General features: G+C 43.2%; 1 protein-coding gene across 2 annotated transcripts in view; it reads left to right on the forward strand.

The window, feature by feature from the left end:
* Positions 1 to 24113, forward strand: part of XPO5 (exportin 5) — a 53487-nt gene that overhangs the window by 22653 nt on the left and 6721 nt on the right. For both annotated transcript variants that reach the window (XM_028097561.2, XM_028097562.2), the window contains 11 exons: positions 674 to 829; positions 2205 to 2246; positions 2575 to 2664; positions 3402 to 3601; positions 4198 to 4297; positions 5137 to 5318; positions 19206 to 19306; positions 21278 to 21374; positions 22135 to 22271; positions 23349 to 23446; positions 24022 to 24068. In XM_028097561.2, the coding sequence (XP_027953362.1) occupies positions 674 to 829; positions 2205 to 2246; positions 2575 to 2664; positions 3402 to 3601; positions 4198 to 4297; positions 5137 to 5318; positions 19206 to 19306; positions 21278 to 21374; positions 22135 to 22271; positions 23349 to 23446; positions 24022 to 24068 (1250 nt within the window). The remainder of the gene's footprint in view (positions 1 to 673; positions 830 to 2204; positions 2247 to 2574; positions 2665 to 3401; positions 3602 to 4197; positions 4298 to 5136; positions 5319 to 19205; positions 19307 to 21277; positions 21375 to 22134; positions 22272 to 23348; positions 23447 to 24021; positions 24069 to 24113) is intronic.

A 24113-nucleotide genomic window follows, 5' to 3' on the forward strand; every position in this document is an offset into this window, starting at 1 on the left:
AACTAGGATATACTATGAATAAGTATGAGTCTCATAACCATGATGGTGACCCCAAACAGCAAGCTACAAAAATAAACATACACAATTCTGTGTAATCAGGAATATGTACATATGTGGCAGAAGTATACAGAAATGATGGAGTCCTTGAAATTGTGAGCATCAAATTCAGGATAGTGGCCACCTCTAGGTCTGAAGAGGAGGGTACATACACAAAGCAACCACTCTGTTGGTAACATTGTACATCTCAAAGTGGTCACATGGAGATTTAAGTATTACACCTTTCTAAAGGTCTGGAATATTTCACAATAAGATTTTCTTCTTTATAAATTAATAAAAACACAGTATATAAAACCATATATGGCGGGCGCCTGGGTGGCTCAGTTGGTTGAGTGTCTGCCTTCGGCTCAGGTCATGATCCTGGAGTCCCAGGATCGAGTCCCACATCAGGCTCCCTGCTCAGCGGGGAGTCTGCTTCTCCCTCTGACCCTCCTCACTCTCATGTGCTGTCTCTCTCATTCTCTCTCTTTCAAATAAATAAATAATAAATCTTTAAAAAAAAAAAAAACCATGTGTGGCAACCGTATTGCATATTTATAAACCATATCCTAAAGGAAGTTTTACTGAAAGTGCTCATCAGCCATGTCAGCATCCTTTTTCATTGTCTGTATTTCAGGCAGTTCCTGTTAATGATGGAATAGAGCTGTTGCAAATGGTCCTGAACTTTGACACCAAGGATCCTCTCATCCTGTCCTGTGTCCTCACTAATGTCTCAGCACTCTTTCCATTTGTCACCTACAGACCAGAGTTCCTGCCCCAGGTCTTCTCTAAGGTAAATTCCATCTCCTTTGTAAACTTTGGGTATTTTTGAACTAATTATTTTTTGTGATTGTTTTTGAGAGTTTTTGAGACAAGCTGATAAACAGTCATTTATTCATTCATCACCTATTCAGTACTTACTGTGGATCAGCCTTACTTAACCCTTCAGGCGTTCTGTTTGGAAATAAAATTACATAAACAGTTGTTGTACCCATGTGGCATTATAATTAATAGACGAGTATCCTGAGAAGTGGAAAAGAATACCTAAAGAGGGTATCAGTGTGCTCTCAGTTTATTCAAAGGGGATTTGTAAGAGGAATGGTTAGTGTGGACGGTTTTTGGGTTTCCAGTTTAGGTGAGTAGTAGAAAACTACCTGAGTGAGAATAGTGGAATCAGTAAGAATGAGGAGGGAGGGATGAGTTCAGTTTGGGAATACTACATTTGAAGTGTATGTAGAACATCTACGAGAAGATACTTACAATAAATTGGCTATTTGAGGTTAAAGGTCTAGAGTCTGGAAAATTACAGTATTAAGGTGGCATCATCATAGAAGTGCCTAGAGCAGAGTCGAAGCCCTAGGAAAGAGGGTGATGTGTATGTAGAGTTAGACATGTGGCTCAAGCAGGGAACCCTGGGGATTATCATGGGAGCGAGGGGCAAAGAATGAGACTTCCCCAAAGAAGAATAAAGATAGAGCCAGAGAAATGAGAAAATGTTGTGTTACAGAGGTCGGTAGAACTTCAAAAAGGTAGACTCATTTGTTGCAACAGAAATTCTCTAAGAACTGGGGAATATCTATTGGGTTTCTTTCTTTTTTTTTTTTAAGATTTTATTTATGAGAGAAAGAGTGCACGGGGGGGAGGGGCAGAGGGAGGGAGAAGCAGACTTAGCAGGGAGCTCAACGAGGGGCTCGATCCCAGGACCCTGAGATCATGACCTGAGCTGAAGGCAGACGCTTAACCAACTGGGCCACCCAGGCGTCCCTCCATTGGGTTTCTTGATTAGACCTTTGTTAGAGTATAATTCTATCCTGGTGACTAGCACAGTAGTCACGCTGTATTAGGTAAAAAAGTGCGTGAGAAGTGACACAGTGGAACCAGAGAGGGTATCGCCATGGCTGAGTGTTTGGCTGATGGCTTGGATTGTTCGGGGATTCTGTGACCTCTGCCTTTGTAAAATGTTTGATGGTAAAGTTGTGAATCTCAAGCCTCTTGTAGAGTTCTCTGAGAAAATGAGCATCTGAAACTTCGTAACACCAATTGAAAACCCTTTCATTAGTATATTGTTTATGCTTTCGAGATTTTGTTGGAAACTTGATGCACACTACTATTTAAAAGCATTTTCTGCATTTGGTCCTGATGAGTGACCTTTTCTTTCTTACCCTTAGCTATTTTCATCTGTCACTTTTGAAACTGTTGAAGAAAGTAAGGTAAGACCATTAAATCAACCAACAAATCCTAACTTCTGGAGAGCAAAAGTACAAATGCGTAACGCCTAAGTCTAGATTTTTTTTTTATAGGTAGAAGGGGTTAGTAACAGCAGGAGATGGTCATATGTTACAGTGTTTCGTACCAGAGATATTCTAAGGCGAAAACAGTGAACATGTGGATTCATGGTGACTATAAATGTCACTCCATTAAACTCCCACATTGTGAAAATTGTGAATTTGCCTCTGAAGGAAGTATTTTATGTGTTCTATGCAGCATCTGTAAGTTTTATTAAAAGTGGCTCCAGGTTTGTTGACTATGTCTTCCCAGGCCCCCAGAACCCGGGCAGTGAGAAATGTGAGGAGACACGCCTGTTCGTCCATCATCAAGACTTGTCGTGACTACCCCCAGCTCGTACTGGTAAGCTGCTGGCCTCCAACCAAGTAGCCACTGAGACCTGTCGAGTTTAGTTACATTCCTCTGTAAATCCAGCCCTAATTATACCTCAAGTAAATAGAAAACTAGGAACTGTAGCTTTGCTTCAAATAAGCATTCTTGAGTTGGTGCCTTCTTCCTCTCCTACTTAGTAGTGGAATTAAAAATGCAAATATATTCCCTCAAAATGAGTAGTTCTTTTCCATGTAGATGGCCAAGTTTTTCCTGTCAGTGTACACATCTTTCCTATTTGATGTTTACTGCCAAATGGTGTGCCTAATCTTGAGAGAAGCCAGATGCAAATCCCAACCTTTTTTGGAGGGTTTCTATAGGAAATTTAGCACTATTCCAGATAGAAATTAGCCAAAAATTTCTTCTCTGAATACAGAGCAGTTACGTGTCTCCCTGACATATATAAACTAATCTTTGTCTGTGGATATACTATAAAATGGAAGTAGAAAAAAAGACCTGTTGTTTTCACAGCTGTAGCATGGGAAAGTACAATTACCCAAACACCCGAGACAAGAACCACCTTCTGCCTAAATTGCCTTACTTGTTCAGGCAAAAGAACAATGTTATAACTAAATTACTTAAGTGACAGTCTTATAGGCCTGACCTTCCTAGGAATGCCTTGATTCTCTCTCCACCTTCCTTGAGTGACCCACCTCTCCTTAAAAATCAGACCTTCACCACCTTTGGGTTTTTTTCTTTGTAATCTGCAGCCCAATTTTGACATGCTTTATAACCATGTGAAGCAACTCCTCTCCAATGAGTTACTCTTGACACAAATGGAGAAGTGTGCCCTCATGGAAGCCCTGGTTCTCATTAGCAACCAATTCAAGAACTACGAGCGTCAGAAGGTGTTCCTAGAGGAGCTGATGGCACCAGTGGCCAGCATCTGGCTTTCTGAAGACATGCACAGGTTAGAGGAGAGCCTTTGCGCCAGACCCTCACTGCACCCGGGCACCCCTTCTGTATTTGAAGAGCTGTGCCCCGGGTGGCAGTGTAAGGATATCACAGTGTGATGGCCCCATCGGTGACATCTGAAGTTCTCCAAAAGCAGTCTTTTATTCTAATTGCTGAGACTATCATCTTGCGGTCCGAGGTGTAGGGAGAGGGAAGAAATGAGTAAAGATGGTCAGTATGGTTGGGAGGCCACAGAGTGCCTGCAGTGTCTGTATTGTAGCACCAGCCCACATAGAGACATGAGAACAGCCAGGAGGGGCCACACACTCACTGTGCCCATGTAGCATTCTCCAGCCTGCTCTCCAGTCCCTTTTGCTAATGACGTTTATATAGCATTCTCCAGCCTTCTCTCTAGTCCTTTTTGCTAATGACATTTCAGAAGTGGGAAGAGAAGCTTCAGCCTTCAAATGATAGCAGACAGTATGATTAAATTCCTCTCACCGTAACAAGTGCTCTTTGGGGCCAAATAACCATAGCTTATTAGCTTTTGTGGAAGAAACCGTCTGTGCTTCGAATCATGGTATGACTCGTCTTTCCCACTCCAACCTTCAGAGTGCTGTCAGATGTTGATGCTTTTATTGCCTATGTGGGTGCCGATCGGAAGAGCTGTGACCCAGGCCCGGAGGATCCCTGTGGTCTAAACCGCGCACGAGTGAGTAAGCCTCTCCTGGGAATGGGGCGCTGCAGTGGCCACAGGTAGGAGGAGGGTGTTACCATTGATAGATCTCTTACAGCTTTACGTTTTTCCTGCGTGCGTGAGGAGTCTGGGAGTCTCCACTTCCCTAAGTCTCTCCTTTCTTTTCTTTAGTCTTGAGTTCTTGCGTTAGTTCCCACAGCAGAGCAGATGGTCTTTTCGAAGTCATTATTTTGGCTTTAAGGTTCCCTAAATAGCTCTGAAGACTGAAGGTATAATGAGGAATTGGGTCAGCAGTGTGCGTCCTTCCTGCCATGGCTGTCTGGCATGTAGTGTCCTAAAGGTGGTCTAACTTGTAAACCTGAGATTCTTCAGTTCTGTGCTATTTAAATAAGTATTCTTCCTGGCTCCAGTATGGCAGAAGTCTTACTGATTAACCTGGCGGGGAGTAGGCTGGTTGAGAGTACCATGAGTGAGGATTAGGACAAGAAGTGTCAAGGCCCAAGCTGGAGGGTCCAAGGTCAGCCAAAAACAAGATGAAATGTTGGCGGTCTAAGCATTTGGTTGTGAAGCAGCATCCAGGCCACCTTTTCATTGGGATCCTGCAAGAGGGTCACTGCAGCCCTTGGAAGGACAGCCTCATGTAAAGGAAACTTCAAGAGCCTACCCCTGGTGCTGAAGATGGCAATGAAAGGACCCCTCTTAGACTGACCCTAAAAGAAGGAACGGATGGGGCGGGGTCTTTTCCTTCTCTCTGGCCTGTGGTATCATATTTGCTGTAACCTTGCGTATGTGTAATAACACTTTTGATTTTTCTTCCTCTTTATGTTTACCTTTTATTCTACGTTTTTCTGTAGATGAGCTTTTGTGTATATAGCATTCTGGGTGTTGTGAAACGAACTTGCTGGCCTACTGACCTAGAAGAGGCCAAAGCTGGGGGATTCGTGGTGGGTTATACGCCCAGTGGAAATCCAATCTTCCGTAACCCCTGCACAGAACAGATCCTGAAACTTCTTGACAATTTGCTTGCTCTTATAAGGTGAGTCGGAATAATGGGTTTTCTGTTGTTTTATTTTTTTTACCTTAAGAATCTCAAAAGTGTAATCTGTTGTTATTTCTTCAGGTCATGGTGGTTAGTAAATGAGGGATTAGTGCTTGTTTCTTTCTCGACTGGGGTCCCTTTTTTTTTAGAAATAACAGTAGTTCTCACTCCCGTAAGTCTTGCGTTCCAAGTGAACACATGACGACTGATCCCCAGATGGCTTTTCTCATTTGGAGCCTCTTCTCTATGTTCCTCCCCTACTTCCTTATACGTTATCCCTACTTTTTACTTTAGGTTTTATTTGTCCAAACTTTTGCCACTAAAGGAGTTGTTCATTGGGAGCAGGACAGTTGCTTTCTTAGTGGTGCTTCTCTGATATTCAGATGAGCTCACCTGAATTTATCAATAACAACTCTACCTGCCAATGGACCAGACATACAGTGGCTCTGATCATGCCCAAGGAAGGCATGATACGTGTTCCACCTCTGTTTCCTAGGTCTTTAATTCTCAAAGCTGAGTCCTCAGACCAGCAGCAGCAGTCACCTAAGAGCTTGTTTGAAATGCAGAGTTGGAACCCCACCCCAGACATACTAGTTCAGAATCTGCATTTTTAACAAGATCTCCACGTGGTTTCTGCTTACATTAAAGGTTTAGAGTCACTGTTACAAATCACATGAACTAATGTATTCAAGTGGAAGTGGGCCAGGCCTACTCTTGTTCGTTACCTGAGGTGTTTGATGATTCAGGGACACACTACAGAGAAAAGTAGGCAGTGGCTAGAATTTAGTTCTTACTGGCCAAAGCAAGGTTTGATTCTTTTTTATTTCATTTATTTATTTTTTAAAAGATTTTATTCACTTATTTTGAGAGAGAGCGAGTGAGCAAGCAAGGGGAAGGGGCAGAAGGAGAGGGAGAAGCAGCCTCCCAGAGGAGCAGGGAGCCCAACTCGAGACTTCTTTCCGGGACCCTGGGATCATGACCTGGGCCGAAGGCAGACGCTTGACTGACTGAGCCACCCAGGCGCCCCTTGATTCTTTTTTAGCTCTCATAGTATTTCTGAGTTACAGGCTAGAGCTCTGTTCCAGTGGGTTTTGACCTCTTACCCAGGGTGGAAGAGCAGCATCTCAACTGGGCAAACCAAATTACTCATGTCCCTGGGACGCTGTACTAGAAGCAGACTCCTTAGATCATCAGCTTAAGAATCCAAGGGTTTAAGTTAAGGTTGACCAAATTGGAGAGCTGGAGTGTCTGAAAGAGTGGTCACTGGGGATCTGTGGAAAAAGGCCTTATTTCGTTCTGATTTCAAAAGGAAGAAAGACAGGGGTGTCTGGGTGGCTCAGTCGTTAAGCGTCTGCCTTCGGCTCAGGTTGTGATCCCAGGGTCCTGGGATCGAGTCCCACATCGGGCTCCTTGCTCGGCAGGAAGCCTGCTTCTCCCTCTCCCACTCTCCCTGCTTGTGTTCCTTCTCTCACTGTGTCTCTCTCTGTCAAATGAATAAATAAAATCTTTAAAAAAAAAGAAGAAGAAGAAAGACATTTCAATAAAGAAGCATGGTTTGCATATTGAGAGGGTAGTAAATATTTAGTCAAGGAAAGGTTTGCTTCCATATTGATGTTTTTAAAACCAGAAGGTTCTTCTGTAGCTTAGAAAAAAGTGTGTGATGGAGTCAGGTAGCAACATGCTATCTTTTTAGGCTTGTCAGAGTCCATGTGGTGGGAACCCAGACCTGGAAAGAAAGTTCATTCCTGGTTGGGCGAAACCACAAGAATGGTATGGTTGCCATCTTGTTACTTTTCTAAGAGTTCAGTGTTTTTGGAAAATCCCGAAGTCAATCAGAAGATATTTTGAAAAATGTTCACCAGTTATGGAGCAGTTTGATTCTTTATATAATGTACATCTGGAGCTATTAGAGTTTTGTCTTGTTTTTATAGTAACTTTCATCTTGAAGTATAATGTAAGGGCACAAATAGATCTAAGGAAAGGACAGGAATTATGAGTGCATGGAGCTGAATTTTCGCAAAGGAGACACATCCCTGCGATCAGCACCCAGATCAACAAACAACCTTAGCAAACACTTCTTTCAAGTCATTACCTGCCCCTTAGGGGTAACCACTGTTCTGACCTTTCCACATTTTGCCTGGTTTTCTGAGTTTTAATAAATGTAGTCAGAAGCATGTAGGCCTTCATGTCTGGCTTCTCTTGCTCAATAATAGGTTTGCGAGAGTCATCCGAGTTCTTGCGTGTCGTGGTTTGTTCATTCGCATTGCTGGCATGGTAGTCTGTTGTGTAATTACTCGGTCACTTACTTATTCATTTAGAACTGGTGGACTCCTCAATAGTTTCCAGCATTTTATTGTTACAGATAGTGCAGTCATGCTGCTGTTAGCATTCTTGTAAATGTCTTCTGGGGCATGCATAATTTCTGCTGGGTTGGAATAGAATCCTACATGTAAGGGTAGAATTCCTGGTTTATGAGGTACGCCTATTTTCCGTTTTACAGATAGAACTAAATAGTTTTCTAAATTGGTGTACTAATTTACATTCCCAGAAGTTGGGTATTGGAGCTGTGAGTTTTAACTCCTTGTCAAACAGTCTGATAACACAAGCCACATGTGTCTGGCTATCAAGCACTTGAAATGTGACTAGTTTGAAATGAGATAAGCTGTAAGTGTAAAATACACATTAGATTTCAAAAACTTAGTACACAGAAGGAATATAAAATACCTTGTTAATAATTTTTTATATTGATGTTGAAATTTTGGGGGTTTTTTTTGTTTGTTTTGCTGCATTGGGTTAAATAGAATTAATATGACCTTTTTTTTTTTTTAAGCTTGGCTGGCTAGAAAATTTTATGTATTTATTTTTTAAAAGATTTTACTTATTTATTTGAGAGAGAGAGAGTGCGCGCAAACGCACGCATGTGCACTCACACAGGAGCAGGGGGAGGGGCAGAGAAGCAGGCTCCCCGCCGAGCAGGGAGCCCAACGTGGGGGCTCGATCCCAGGACCCTGAGATCATGACCTGAGCCGAAGGCAGACACTTAATGACTGAGCCACCCAGGCGCTCTGGCTAGAAAATTTTAATTGGCTTATGTGGCTTATATTATATTTCTGTTGGATAATGTTCCTAGTGGGTCAGATGGAGGACAGATATGGGGAGCAGAACTTGGGTTCTCAAAAGGTGCATTGTCATTATTGTCTGTTTAGAAAGATAACAGCTTTTCTGTTAATTAGAAGTTTGTTACATTGTATATGTATGTCCTCCAATTTATTGAAATCTTATATGTGAACTCTTGTTTAACGTAGTGATTATACTCAGCTGTTACTGCTGAGAATATTTCACATAGGTACAGATCATACAAAACTTGAAACTTCTATTAGCTGGTTGTCTTTTTCTTTGCCGAGCAATAACTAGTTTTCTCTTAATGTAGAAGCACAGAACCCTGCCTTGCAAGTGTGTCAGGAAAAGTGATATTTTAGGAGCCTAAACATTGCTAGGAGTTGTGGATGTCCCTGCTACAAGCTCCTGACTGGAAATCAGAGATAGTGAAACAATATATACTCTGAATCCTCTTGCTGCTGCTTTTGAGTTAGAAATAGAGCCCTAGGGTACCACCATCTTCTTGAGCAGGAGGAGGGGAGACCATAAGGAATACAAGATTCTGTTGTAGTGTTAAGGATGTTTGATCAAGGATGTGTTAATAATACCTGTTTTTTAAATTTATTAAATTATATTTTGAGGTCACAATCACAATTAAAGGATAAAAAAACAGATAGCTTGTCTGCTCCCTGTCCAATTTAAGACTGAATTTCTTCTCAGTAAGAACTGATTTTATCAGAGATCACTTCATAGTATTAACCATCTTCCCAAACACCAAGAAAGACTTAAATTAGAAACTAAAAAGATGGCAGGGGCGCCTGGGTGGCGCAAGTGTGGATCAAGTCCCACATTGGGCTCCCTGCTCAGCGGGGAGTCTGATTCTCCCTCTGCCGTACCCCCTGCTTGTGCACGGGCGCTCGCTCTTTCTCTCTGTCAAAGAAAGAAACTAAAAATAGGTGGCAAATTGCAGTTTTTCAAAGTAAGTGGGTCCTTTTACCAAATCTTGGTCTCCACACAGCAGTGTAGGTAAAGGCTAAGGCAGAGTTTTGGATGGCCTCACAAAATAGTGAGCAAACTGAATCCAGCGGCATGATCAAGAGATTAAACACCATGACAAGTGGGATTTAGCCCAGGGATGTAAGAGTACTTCAGCATACGAAAGTAAAGTAGTGTAATACACCATATTAATAGAACAAAGGGGGCGCCTGGGTGGCTCAGTCGTTAAGTGTCTGCCTTCAGCTCAGGTCATGATCCCAGGGTCCTGGGATCGAGTCCCACATTGGGCTCCCTGCTCGGCAGGAAGCCTGCTTCTCCCTCTCCCACTCCCCCTGCTTGTGTTCCCTCTCTCGCTCTCTCTGTCAAATAAATAAATAAAATCTTAAAAAAAAAAATAGAACAAAGGAAAAAGCCTACCTGATCATCTGAATTGACACAGAAAAGGCATTTGGCAAAAATCTAAATTTAACACCCTTTGATGATAAAAACACTCAGCAAACTACAAGTAGAAGGGAATTTGCTCAACATGAAAAATGATTCTTAGGAAAACTCCATAGCTTATATCCTACTCAGGGGTGAAAGATGGAGAGCTTTCCCCCTACCACCAGTAACATGACAAGGATGCCCAATTCCAGGGCGCCTGGGTGGCTCAGTTGTTAAGCGTCCGCCTTCAGCTCAGGTCATGATCCCAGGGTCCTGGGATTGACTCCCGCATCGGGCTCCCTGCTCGGCGGGAAGCCTGCTTCTCCCTCTCCCACTCCCCCTGCTTGTGTTCTCTCTCTCGCTATCTCTCTCTCTGTCAAATAAATAAATAAAATCTTGAAAAAAAAACCCCAGGATGCCCAATTCCACTGCTATTCGACATTGTGTACTGCAAGTCCCAGAGGGATAATTAAGGCAAGAAAAAGAAATAAAGGCATCCAAATTGGAAAAGAGGTAAAACTATCTCCATTCACAAATGACGTAGAAAATACCCCAAACTCACAGAAAAAGATATTACTGATAATAAGCAAATTTAACAAAGTTACAGGATACAAGATCAACATACAAAAATCAGTTGTTTTTGTACATCAGCAATGAATAATACCAGAAGAAAATAATTCCATTTATAATAGCATCAAAAGAATAAAGTATATAGGAATAAATTTAAACAAGGAAAAGAAAGATTTATTATACACTGAGCACTACAAAACATTCCTGAAATTAAAAACAATCTAAATAAAGGGAAAAGCATCCCATATTCATGAATTAGAAAATTTAATTTTGTTGAGGTGGAAAACTACCCAAAGCAAACTACAGATTCAATGCAATCCCTACTAAAATTCCAATTTCTAATGGACTTTTTTGTAGAACTGGAAAAGTAGGGTCTTCAGATTAATAATGGAATTGTAAGGGGCCCCAGAAAGCTAAAACAACCTTGAAAAAGAACAAAGTTAGGGGACTCAAACTTCTCAATCTCAACTCACTACAAAGCTACAGATATCAAGTTAATTTGGTGCTTCCATAAGGATAGACATAGACAACCCAGTCAAAAGACTTGGATAGACATTTCTCCAAAGAAGATAGACAAATGACCAACAAGCCCATGAAAAGATGCTCATCATCATTAGACATTAGGGAAGTGCAAATAAAAACTAGATCACTTCACACCCAAAAGAATGGTTATAATAAATAGTAATAATAATTTTTTAAGAAACAAAATTCTGGGGCGCCTGGGTGGCTCAGTCAGTTAAGTGCCTACCTTTGGCTCAGGTCATGATCTCGGTCCTGGGATTGAGCCCAGTATTGGGCTCCCTGCTGAGCAGGGAGCCTGCTTCTCCCTCTCCCTCTGCCCCTGCCCCTACTCGTGTTCTCACTCACTCTGCTCTCTCAAATAAATAATCTTTAAAAAAGAAACAAAATTATGGGGCACCTGGGTGGCTCAGTCAGTTAAGCGTCTGACTCTTGATTTCAGCTCAGGTCATGATCCCAGAGTCGTGAGAATGAGCCCTGTGTTGTGCTCCATGCTGGGTGTGAAGCCTGCTTAAGATTCCTTTTCCCTCTATGCCTCACCACGCCCTGCCCCCATCCCCCAAAAATTGTATAAGTTGGCAAGATGAGGAGAAACTGGAACCCTTGTACATTGCTGGTGGGGAACGTGAAATGGTTCAACTGCTATGGAAAAAAGAAAATGGTTAATTTTTCAGAAATTTAATTATAGAATTACCACATGACCTAGCATTTCCACTCTTGCACATATACCCAAAAGAACTGCCAATAGGTACACAAATACTTGCCGACGAATGTTCTCCCAGCACTCTATCACAATAGCCAGTCGGTGGAAACTCAGATACTCAGCCATAAGAAGGAATGAAGTATTGTTAACATGCTATAATGTAGAAGAACCTCAAAACCATTATGCTAAGTGAAAGGTGCCAGACACAGAAGGCCACATATTGTATAATTCCATTTATATGGAATATCTAGAATAGATAAATCCATAGAGACAGTAAACTTGTGTTGCCAGAAGCTGGAGGAAGGGAGAAATGGAGATTAACTGCTGCTACTTAACTGTTCCTACTTAATGGCTATGGGGTGGGGGGATGGAGGATGTGACTTGCCGTTGGCCCTTGTCGTTCCCTGCTCAGAGACTTCCCTGAAGTTTCACATATTAAAAGTTGAGGGGCACCTGGGTGGCTCAAACAGTGAAGCATCTGCCTTCGGCTCAGGTCATGATCCCGGGGTCCTGGGATTGAGTCTGGAATTGGGCTCCCTGCTCGGCGGGGAGTCTGCTTCTCCCTCTCTGCCAGCTTACGTGCGAGCGTACTCTCACTTTCTCTCTCAAATAAATCAGTCTTTAAAAAAAAAAAAGAGCTAGTGCTTGGACAACATTGTGATATCTTAAATAGCACTGAATTATATATACTTTTTAAGATTTTATTTATTTGAGGTATTTTCTCAAATCTCAGTCATTTTCTAAGGCTGCTTTATTTTAATATCAAAACTAGACTTTGTGTTTCTTCAATAAACATCAGTTCTTACTAATGTACAGCATTCTGCTGAGAACCAAATGAAATCATTACTCTGAAAACCCTTTGTAAACCATAGGATAGTAGGTAAATCTTTGATGGCTTCATTAAATAACCTTCAGGAGCATTGAGGAGAGAGCATTTAACTCTGATGGAGAAAATGGAGGGTCAGCTAACAATGGAGTTGAAGTCTGAAGGTTTATTAGTCAATTGAGGCAAAGAAGAGGAAAGGTGAGGGGAACAGCATGAGCAAAGGTAAGCAAGAGGATGGCACACTTAGAAACAAGGTGGGGGTTGATACACTCATATGCACACTAGGGTCATAGCCCTCTTCCTGTACCAAGGCAGGGGTAGAGAAGACTGTGTCCTTAGCTGTGACCTGTGGTCGTTACTTAATTTATCTGAGCTTCCTGAGCCTAGGTGTGGCCAGGAGTCACTAAGCCATGGGCATGAACACACACTAATAGCATTGTTGAAGTCCTGCTTAATGCAGTTGTGCCCCCAGGGTTGTGCTCATTTCCTAGAAGAGTTAACACAGAAGACTCTCCATTTTTTTTTTTTTAAGATTTTATTTTTAAGTAATCCCTACATCTGATATGGGGCTCGAACTTTTACAAGCCCGAGGTCAAGAGTGTCAGGCGCTACTGACTGAGCCAGCCAGGAGCCCCCAGAAAGGTCTCTATCTTAAAATCATTGGCAACTACGTGAGCTGCAACTACTCAAAGTAACAACCTTACTTCAGTTTCCTTTTTTCATCTGTTACATGGGGAGAATAAAACTCACCAACCCCAGAGGATTGTTGTGAATGAGACAAAACTTGGGGGGGCCCTGCACAAGGCACTGGTTTGCATCTCGTCCTCACAGTAAAAGCTAGTTATCTGGTAACAGAATGTTCCAAAGTACTAGAATCCAGGTCAGGAAGCTTAACACAGCCTTTTGGAATCATGGAGAAGAGTGAATGAGAGAAGGTACAGTGTAATTTCAGGACTGTAGAAGGAAATAGGTTATGAATTCACATTATCCAGTGGGATACTGGTGAATAGTAGTTCAGAATATAGTTTGGAATAAGAACATGCCTCATCTGATTCCCGAAGATGGTACATAGCCCTCCAGTTAAGAGTCTGGCCAGCTAAAAACAAAAAAAAAAACCTAGTCCTAAAATATGCTACTAATCAAAAAGGAATTTACTTTGATTCTTTGAAAAACTTAAACAGATGAATGGCAAAATACGTTTGCTTAGTTGTCAATAAGACAAGGAGTTCATACCGTATTCCACAGAGGAGGCAAAACTAGACATTGACAGTGCCAAAGAGGACAAGTTAGGCATAAAAGCACTTGTAAACACAGATGTAGAAATTACAAATAAGAAATTACTAATCTGGGGGTGCCTGGGTGGCTCAGTTGGTCAAGTGGCTGCTTTCGGCTCAGGTCATGATCCCGGGTTCCTGGGATTGAGTCCTGCATCAGGCTTCTTGCTCAATGGGGAGCCTGCTTCTCCCTCTGCATGCTGCGCCCCCTTGCGCATGCGTGCTTGCTCTTGCTCTGTCTATCTCTCTCTCTCTCTCTCTCTGACAAATAAATCTTTGGGAAAAAGAAAAAAATTACCGATCCATTGTTAAATCTTAAAATAGTAACTAATTTCTTAACATCATCAAATGTCCCATCAGTGTGCAAATAGTCCCCAAAATATTTTAGGTGTTTTTTTTTTTGTTTGTTTGACTCAGGATCCAAACTAGGTCTGTTCGTAGTGTTTGAGATGTCTTTGATGTCTAAATTTGTTATTTGCCCTGTCTTTTCAGTTTATTTGGTGAAAAAACTAGCTTTGTACTTGTACGGTTTCCCCTGGTTTGGATTTTGCTGACTGCATCTCTTAGTCAGCTTTACTTTATATTTCTTATAAATAATTAGATCTAGAGCAAGGGTTGGCAAACCACAGCCCAAGGGCCAAGTACGGGTCTCTGCATATTTTATAAATAAAGTTTTATTGGAGCACGCCATGCCCATTCATTCACTTATTGCCTATGGCTGCTATTGTGCTTCAGCAGCAGAGTGGCATATTCAGGAGAGAAAGCATATGGCTGGTTAAGTCTACAATATATTCTATCTGACTCCTGGTCTATAAAATTAATCTGATACTAGTCGTTTTTGAGTAGAAATCTTTCTTAGGTGATGATGGGTTCAGTGCAATGGTAAAAGTGTCTTAGAGTGTGTGTGACAGACTGATTTATGACAAAAGTAATGACCGAAGTAATGTAAGTCAGTGAAAAAGAAGCCTAAATTATTTAATGCATCATGCAGGGACAGTTGGCTTTCTCAGATGGGGTTGGGGGGGAGTGGATTCCTACCTGTCATCATACAGAAAAAGAAGTTTAAATAGATTAATACACTAAAGACTCCTAGACTGTATTTATGGTATCAGGATAGTGAATGAGGGGCGCCTGGGTGGCTCAGTCGTTAAGCATCTGCCTTCGGCTCAGGTCATGATCCCAGGGTCCTGGGATCGAGTCCCACATCGGGCTCCCTGCTCCGCGGGAGGCCTGCTTCTCCCTCTCCCACTCGCCCTGCTTGTGTTCCTGCTCTCGCTGTCTCTCTCTCTGTCAAATAAATAAATAAAATCTTTTAAAAAAAGAAATGGATAGTCAATGAGTTCTTAAGACACAAGAAGAACAAACCATGGTGAAGGTCAGTACATTTGTGTTAAAACTAAAGCCCAGGAAGATTGGCAGGGTAAGAAGCTCTAGGAAATCTGTCAGCCCATCTAGATAACAGTTGTACTGGCAGAATCTGATTTTGGAACTCTGGAATCTTGAAGGCTTGCAACTTCCCCAGGAAGACTTGAATGGTAAATTGTGGGTAATTTAAGTCAGTATTGGCTCTTAGCACAATAGCAGCTACCTAGCCCCCAGCCCCTTGGCAGGCAGCTGTGCACGTGTTCTTGGAGCAGCGGCCCCAGTTCACTAAATATTGGAGATCTGTGCTCTGATCACTGATTGCTACTTCTGATCACACCAGTGCAGACACAGACATTGTTGCAAGCCTCTTCCCCTCCTGCTGAAGTAACATTCAGGAGATTTAAAAGGCCATTGTCCCCCTCCCCTTTCATTTTTCAACTTTTCCTCTTTTGTGAGCCAGACTTTAAAGTTTAGGGCATTCCAGAACAATTGCATATATGGAGATAATTAAAAAGTGGTTGTGCATACCCAGGGAAAGGCTCAGAAAAGACCTGAGAAAACATTTAAGTTTATACCTCAGTGGGTCTTTGGCCCAGAGACAGCCTACAACAATCAAAAAAATCAGTATGGGGAAGAAGAATATGATTTTCAGAGTTACCACATCATTAGACTCAAATGTCCAGTGTTCAACCAAAAATCAGAAGGCATGTACAGAAAGTATGACCCGTTCAAAGAAAAAAATAAATCAACAGAAACTATCTCTGAAAAAGATCTAAATGTCAAGCCTACTAGACAGACTTTGTTATTTTTAGAGAGAGCATGCGCGAGTGGGGGTGGGGGAAGGGCAGAGGAAGAAGGAGAGCATTTTTTTTTTTTAAGATTCCATTAATTTATTTGACAGCATAAGTAAGCAGAGCAGCAGGGAGAGGGAGAAGCAGAGTCCCCACTGAGCAGAGAGCCTGAGACGCTGGGGTCCATCCCAGGACCCTGGGATCATAGCCAGAGTGGAAAGCAGATGCTTAACTGACTGAGAAAGGGCAGTGGGGGGGGGGGGGGTGGATCTTAAGCAGGCTCCATGCTCAGTGCGACCCTGAGATCATGACCAGAGCCAAAATTAAGTCAGATGCCTAACCAACTGAACCACCCAGGCACCCCTAAACAAAGACTTTATTTTTTTAAAAGATTTTATTTATCTATTAGAGCGCGGGGGGCGGATAGCGGAGAGAGAGAGGCAGGCTCCCTGCTGAGCAAGGAGCCCAATGCAGGGCTCAATCCCAGGACCCCGGGATCATGACCTGAGCCGAAGGCAGACGCTTAACCAACTGAGCCACCCAGGCGTCCCTAGACAAAGATTTTAAAACAACGGTTTTAAAGATGCTCAAAGAACTAAAAGAAGATGTGGAGAAAGTCAAGAAAACAATGAACAAAATGGAAATATCTATAAAGGAATAGAAAACCTAACAGGAAACCAAAAAGAAATTCTGGAGCTGAAAAAGTACAATAACAAATGAAAATTCACTAGAGGGATTCAAAGGCAGATTTCCAGAGCAGAAGAAAGTAAGTTCCTGGCTGCCTCAGTCAGAGGAGCATGTGACTCTTGATCTTGAGGTTGTGAGATCAAGCCCCCCATTGGGTGTAGAGATTACTAAAAATAAATAATTTTAAAAAAAATCAAGATAGGATAATGGAAATTAATGAGGCTGACGAACAGAAAAAAAAGATTGAAGAGAAGCTAACAGCCTAAGGAGTATGCGGGTCACTATCAAGCAGATACTAATAAGAATTGTGGGAGTGCACAGTTGTGGGAATATAAAATGGGACAGCTGCAAAAAAACAGTTGGATAGTTCCTCAAGAAAATAAAAATATCGTATGATCTAGCAATTCCAGTTCTGGGTTCTCAAAAGAATTGAAAGCAGGGTCTCAAGAGTTATTGATACACTCAAGTTCATAGCAGCATCATTTATACTAGCTAAAACGTGGAAGCAGGGGTGCCTGGCTGGTTCACTTGGAGGAGCATGGGCCTCTTGATTTCAGGGTTGTGAGTTTGAGCCCCACATTGGGCGTAGAGATTGCTTAAAAATAAAATCTTAAAAAAAAAAGTGGAAGCAACCCAAGTGTCCGTTGATGGATGAATGTGATATTTACATACAGTAGAATATTTTTCAGCCTTTAAAAGGAAGACAGTTCTTCAATATGCTACAACATAGATGAACCTTGAGGACAGTGTGCTAAATGATATAAGCCAGTCACAGAAGGACAAATCCTACAGGATTTTACTTACACAAGATGCCAAATATGGTCACAATCCTAAAGTCAGAAAGTATGATGGTGCTTGCCAGGATCTGGGGGAAGGAGGAATGGGATGCTACTGTTTAATAGGTATAGAGTTGCAGTTTTATGAGACAAAAAATAGGGGATGGATAGATGGTTGCACAACAGTCTGAGTGTATTTGTACCACTGAACTGTACACTTAAAAGTGATAAATTTTATGTTATATGAATTTTAACCACAGTGGAAAAAACGGGGCATAAAGCCTATTGGAAATATTAGTATAAGCAAGTCACGCCACAGACCAGAAGACACGTGCAGCACATGAGTTGCGAAGCACAAGTATCCAGCAATTCTACGTGTTTCTGTCTACCATAGAGAAACTCACACATGTGCACAAGAACTCTGCAGAAAAGCTCATTGCTAGAAAAGGGGACAAACTTACTAGCCCTCAGGGAGGTGGGGAGATGAACTAGAATTAATTAAGTGGCATTCTAAAAGTTGAAATGATTGTACTGAGTGTACATGGTTAGATTTAAAAAAAACAGTGTTGAGTGTTTTTTAATTTAAATAAGCATGGTCTGAAATTATCTGTTCGGTGTGCATCTGAAATATTTAACCCTGCTGGTGTTTTTTTTGTAACTTCTGTATTTTGTACAATTTTTATTTTTTTGTAACTTTCCCTATGTTTGAAATGTTTTATAATTAACTTTTCAACAAAAAACAGGTAGTTACACTCCCTGGCTGTAGATTGTTGGTAGTGCCATTGCTGGGGGCGGCAGGAGGAGGGGCTGACAGCTGTGGATGGCAGGTAGCTCAGGTCCATAGTCATTGCTCCTTAGTTCTACACAGCCAGTGACTGCTCAGGTAAGGCATTTTGGTCTTCTGTTGGGAACTGTGACTCTTCTTCCAGGAGGCAGAAGCAACTGTCAGAGCATTGTAGGGTCCAGGCTCTTAGAATGAATACCAGACATCTGAAAGTGAGGGCATTTCATTACCTGCTCTGTGTTCCCGCCTGTGAAAGCACAGAGCCTCTGACATTTCCTCCTTTCTCACCAGCAGTCTGCAAACTGGGAGTGCCCAGGCATTGTCTCAGATTTAAAAGAATTTCCCTTTTGGGGTGCCTGGGTTGCTCAGTTGGTTGGGCATCTGATTCTTGTTTCCCTTCAGGTCATGATCCTCAGGGTCATGGGATCGAGCCCTGCACTGGGCTCTTCCCTGGGCATGGAGTCTGCTTGGGATTCTCTCTCTCCATCTCTCTCTGCCCCTCGCCCCACTCGCATGCATGGCGTGTACAGGCTCTCTCTCCCTCTCTTTAAAATAAGTAAGTCTTGGGGTGCCTGGGTGGTTCAGTCATTAGGCATCTGCCTTTGGCTCAGGTCGTGATCTCAGGGTCCTGGGATCGAGTCCCAAGTCGGGCTCCCCACTCATTGGGAAGCCTGCTTCTCCCTCTGCCTCTGCTGCTCCCCCTGCTGTGTGCTCTCTCTCTCTCTGTGTCAAATAAATTAAATCTTTAAAAAAATAAAAAAAATTTTAAAAAGTCTTTTAAAAAAATAATTTCTATTTCTGGCTTTAGATTGTGCTGTCATCCAGCTGTCTCAGGATTTGCTTCTCATCTTGATTGCTTTTGGGTTTTGAATACTATACAGCCTAATAGTCTATTCCCATTTCCAGGGAAACATTTAAGTATTTGTATCTTATTTCCCCTCCGGGGAGTACCGTTGGCCAGGAGATCTGTCTAATGTGGATGTGTAGTATCACTGAATTATGGGGTGAAACCCATTCTTTCCTTGTGCAGCTGACTAGGAAATGTTCACATAGCATCCTTATTTCTTGCAGAACTCACAATACTTTATATGCACCAGAAATGCTGGCCAAGATGGCAGAGCCTTTCACAAAAGCTCTGGATATGCTTGAAGCGGAGAAATCTGCAATTTTAGGTAAGAAATCTAACCTGTTTTTCTTTCCTTGAAGTTTACCTTACCTCTAATGGACTCCTCCAGCAGCGTTGGGGTGCCTGTGTCACTGTCAGCTCCTCCTCGCCTGACACCACCTCAGCTGTCTGTTTCTCTGTGCAGCTCCCGCAGGGTCTCTGGGAACAAGTGCATTGACTTCATTATCTTGGGTCTTCCAAGGCAGTTGTTCCCCTCTGCCACCCCCCTCCGCACTGTGTTAACCCTTCCAGGTAGAAGGGTGTGTCAGAGCCTTTAGATTATAAATAAACCATGGTCTTTTTGACCTGAAGGATATTAGCAGACTTTTCCTGCTTTCACATATGAAAAAAAAAGTGTTAAGTCAGTTAAACTCTTAAATAAATAAATCTTGGGGCACCTGGGTGGCTCAGTTGTTAAGCATCTGCCTTTGGCTCAGGTCATGATCCAGGGTCCTGGGATTGAGCCCTGCATCAGGCTCCCTGCTCCACAGGAGGCCTGCTTCTCCCTCTCCCACTCCCCCTGCTTGTGTTCCCTCTCTCACTGTGTCTCTCTCTGTCAAATAAATAAATAAATCTTAAAAGCAGTTAAGCTCAAATAGCTTTAATTAGCAGTATATTATATATATATAATCAAAAACCTTAAAGGAATAGATTCTAAACCATGTTTCCCAGTTGTTACCTTGATTCAAATGCTGCTTTAACTCATTTTTCCCATTAGCAAATAACTATGCAATCCTGTGATATGTGCTGGGAAGGAAAGTGGCCATGTGTTAATTGGGAAACCTCACCCATGTTGGAGAGGAGTCAAAGGACTGCCTCCTAGTAGAGACTTGAAGGATAAGTAGGAAGGAGCTCATCAGGCTGGGGGCAAGAGAAGATGTTGAGCCTTCTCGGCAGATAGAAAGGCAGGTATAAGACGCTGCGGCATGCAGGAAAGAGGTATATCCAGGGAATAGGGAGGGGTGTCTCACATGACTGGAACACACAGAGCGAGGCAGTGGTTAGAAGTTAAAGCCAGAGACATCCAGTTGCCTAAACCCTGTACCCATCTCTGGAGCTTTGTGCTGGCTCACCATCACAGCCCCCACAGTATCTCTTCATTCCTAGCCATAACCTCTGCCTGGGCCTGGCTGTGAGTAAGCAGGCCAGTGAGCATTCCTCGGCTGTGACATTCATGAAAAGAAGGGTGTCAGTTGGCCTTTCTGGAGCTCTGGAGTCTGACTCGGCCTACATGGTCCTGGGCCTTTCCTTTTGGCATCACATCACTGCACGTTACAGAAAATAATAAAAATAGAACTTCCAAGAAATGTCTTGCAATTACTATAAAAAATAGCTGTTGCTTCACCACCCATTCCCACTCCCCTACTCTGCCATTCAGTTATTCAAATTAAACCAGGAATTCCTGCTATAGAAATAGATGTTCACCCAAAACATACTAGAATGGACAAACAGTTCCCTCTTGTCAGCTTCCAGCCATGAGCAAGACTTGGAATAAAAACTGCCTCTGGTGAGAAGTCTAGATCTTTTGGCTCTTACAAATCTCTGTCGTACTGTGATTAGTGGGTTTCATTATGATCTGCTTTACATATTGGGCTTTTGCATAAAATGTTGCTTGAAAAAGAGGTTCCCCAACTTAAAAAAGGGAGGGTGGCATCCCTGGTGCTTTATGGAGAGATCATTTTGAGCTGTCACCGTGTCTTTTGGTACAAGTACCATCTGAAGAAACCCATGCAAAAAGTTGGGGCGCCCAGGCCTGGTCTGAAGTCCTGGGTACTGAAATAGCTTCCCCCTTTCTCTACCAAAACAGTGTTGTAGCAGTCACTTCGAGGGGAGCTCTTAGCACCTCCATCTGGTAGAAGACATGGCCAGCTGCTTCGCATTTATGGCAGTTGTCACCCCCACCCCCAAAACTCATCTGCCTGCCATAGGGTCTCCTTGGCAGCAGAAGAGCGTGTTCCCGACCCATCTCTCTCTGTAGGCTTACCTCAACCTCTCTTGGAACTGAATGACTCTCCTGTCTACAAAACGGTCTTGGAAAGAATGCAGCGTTTCTTCTGCACTCTCTATGAAAACTGGTAAGAAACCGATGCTGTTTCTCTCTGGTCTCTTTTTGGACATGCGTAGTATAGGAATGCCATGGATAGGGCTTCTGATGTAGACATCTAGTATACGGGTAAGGTGGGGCCAAAATTTGACAGGAAGCCAATGATTCTAGTGTCACACCGAAGTGATTTGGCTGGCTTTCTTGCATTTGCTTTTCTATAATTGTCATATGTGTCTCCACCCTAGCCATGACTTGAGATTTTATGCCTAACTTGTCTGTTTCTGGTGCATAAAATGCTGAGACCACAGTATAAGATCCAGTGAGTGAGGCTGCATTTTCTCAGAACTCTCACTACTCAGCTACTTTGAATAGGACTCTGGAGGCCACTAGCCAGACTTTGTCTTTGGCTCCTGGTTGTAGGATGGGGAGGTAACTGGCCCTCCCGTAGCACACCACACCCCAGATACTGTCCTCACTCACCCAGTGCTCCGGTCAGCCAGGCTAACCAAAAGAGACTGTTTGTTGTAAATCCATATTGCTTATGAAGTAATGAAGGCTACTGTTGATCTCGGGTGCCAACATCTGTCTTTAAAAAGATGCTAAATCTACTATCAAGTTCCCTTAAAGGCGGGTGAGGGGTGCGTTACTGATTGAGCTGAAGGTCTCTTACGAACCAAATGCAATTGCTTTTCTAGCTGAGAAGTCTTAGCATAGGCTAGAAATTCCTGGGGCATTCGGGGCTGGCAGGGACAAAGGTGGGGTTTGTCACTGGCTGTGATTTTCCCTTACAGTTTCCATATTCTTGGGAAGGCGGGTCCTTCCATGCAGCAGGACTTCTACACTGTGGAGCACCTTGCTACTCAGCTCCTCAGCTCGGCCTTTGTCAACTTGAACAATATTCCTGACTACCGACTCAGACCCATGCTTCATATCCTTTCCAAAGTCCCTAGATAACCCAAAACCCAAAGGGCCGGAGGGTTGCAGACAGGAGCAGCTTTCAGGCACCAGAGGAGACAGAGCTGAGCAGGTGGAATAGATGGGCTCATTTACCCAAGTGTGTGATAACTACAGGAAATGGACGAGAAGGTTGGCAGAAATGCAGGAAAAACAGGAGGGCAGGCCAGCGGGGCTGGAAAGTGTTCTCCTTAGGGGTAAATCTTGACCATCCGACTTCTTGGAAATAGGAAAGATAAAGGTTTTTTTGGCTTTTTTTTTTTTTTTTAAGATTTTATTTATTTGAGAGAGAGAGAATGAGAGATAGCACGAGAGGGAAGAGGGTCAGAGGGAGAAGCAGACTCCCTGCTGAGCAGGGAGCCCGATGTGGGACTCGATCCCGGGACTCCAGGATCATGACCTGAGCCGAAGGCAGTCGCTTAACCAACTGAGCCACCCAGGCACCCATTTTTTTGGCTTTTTAATCTCTTTTCTGCATCCTGTTGGGTGCTTCCTCTCATACTTCATTCTCATTTGGACCCTTTTTTTTTTTTCCCTTTAAATGTTTTTGAGAGTATCTTTCTTCTCTGAAGTTATAAGGAGACTAGCAAAGGAGAGTGTTCCCCCTCTTTTTTCCTTCTGGGCAAATAAGTGTCTGTAATGGGCAGCCTAGTATCCATTCCTGAGCAGCCCAGGGTTTTGGAAAAGAGCTTGAAGATTTTTGCCTTTTTTTTTTTTTTTTAAGATTTTATTGATTTATTAGAGCACAAGTGGAGGGGAGGGGCAGAGTGAGAGGGAAAAGCAGACTCCCTGCTGAGCAGGGAACCCGATGCGGGACTCTATCCCAGGACCCTAGGATCATGACCAGAGCTGAAGGCAGACGCTTCACCGACTGAGCCACCCAGCCGCCCCACATTTTCGCCTATTAACACAGAATGTCCTTGGCATCTTGCAGGTCCTTTGGGGGTTGACTCTGCCCATAGGGATATCCTGCTATGTGGCAGGACAGGGGTGCCTTAGAATGAGAGGGGTCTGTGCTCATGTGCTAAAACTTCTTAACCCGCCGCGCCATGGGTCTTTGTGAAGCCTCTGGTGCTCTTCTGTCCCCCGGAGCACTACGAAGCCCTGGTGTCTCCAATCCTTGGACCTCTTTTCACCTACCTCCACATGGTAAGAGATCGGTCAGAAAGGGGAGCAAAGAGGACTCTTAGGCAGGTTGGCCTCTCATGAGTCTTGCAAGTCAGGAGTTCCTGAAAGTGTTGTCTCCTGGCCCTGTCCAGAGGGCCGTGCAGCGGTCCCAACACAGCAGGCTTTGCTTGCTGCAGCAGATTGAGCACCCCCCAAGAACTAAACTGATTCAGTTGCCCATGAAGACCTGCAGACTCCAGTTCTGCTCCTGACCTCCAGTTAACTGAGGAGAGGTGGTGGGGGAGTGCCTTCCCTGGGTCTCTTTCCCTGACTGTGGGATTAAGCAAAAGGACCAGCTAGGTGAACAGTGTCCAGAGAGACCTGGGAATTCTACAGTATCATTGATTCTTCCCAAGCATAGGATACCCTGTCCTCGTCATGGGCGCGGGAGAGGTTCTAGAAACCACATCTGCTGGTTTAACTTTGTGGGGCTTCCCAGGGCTCTGTCATTGAGACCTAGAATCCTCCTCGGCTCATTCTAATCATGAAGTGGACCTTAGATATTATGTTTCAACCTCCTCCCCACTATCAGCATTATTTCCCTTTTGTTTTCCCAGAGGCTTTCCCAGAAATGGCAAGTCATCAACCAGAGGAGCCTGCTGTGGTAAGGAGCGTCTCTGCTTTTGGTGGAAAACGCTGCCAATCTGGG

Source organism: Eumetopias jubatus, unplaced genomic scaffold (assembly GCF_037043125.1).
Source record: "Eumetopias jubatus isolate StellerSeaLion01/CBP00866 unplaced genomic scaffold, mEumJub1_p1.0 scaffold_6, whole genome shotgun sequence".
Taxonomy (NCBI): Eukaryota; Metazoa; Chordata; class Mammalia; order Carnivora; family Otariidae; genus Eumetopias; species Eumetopias jubatus.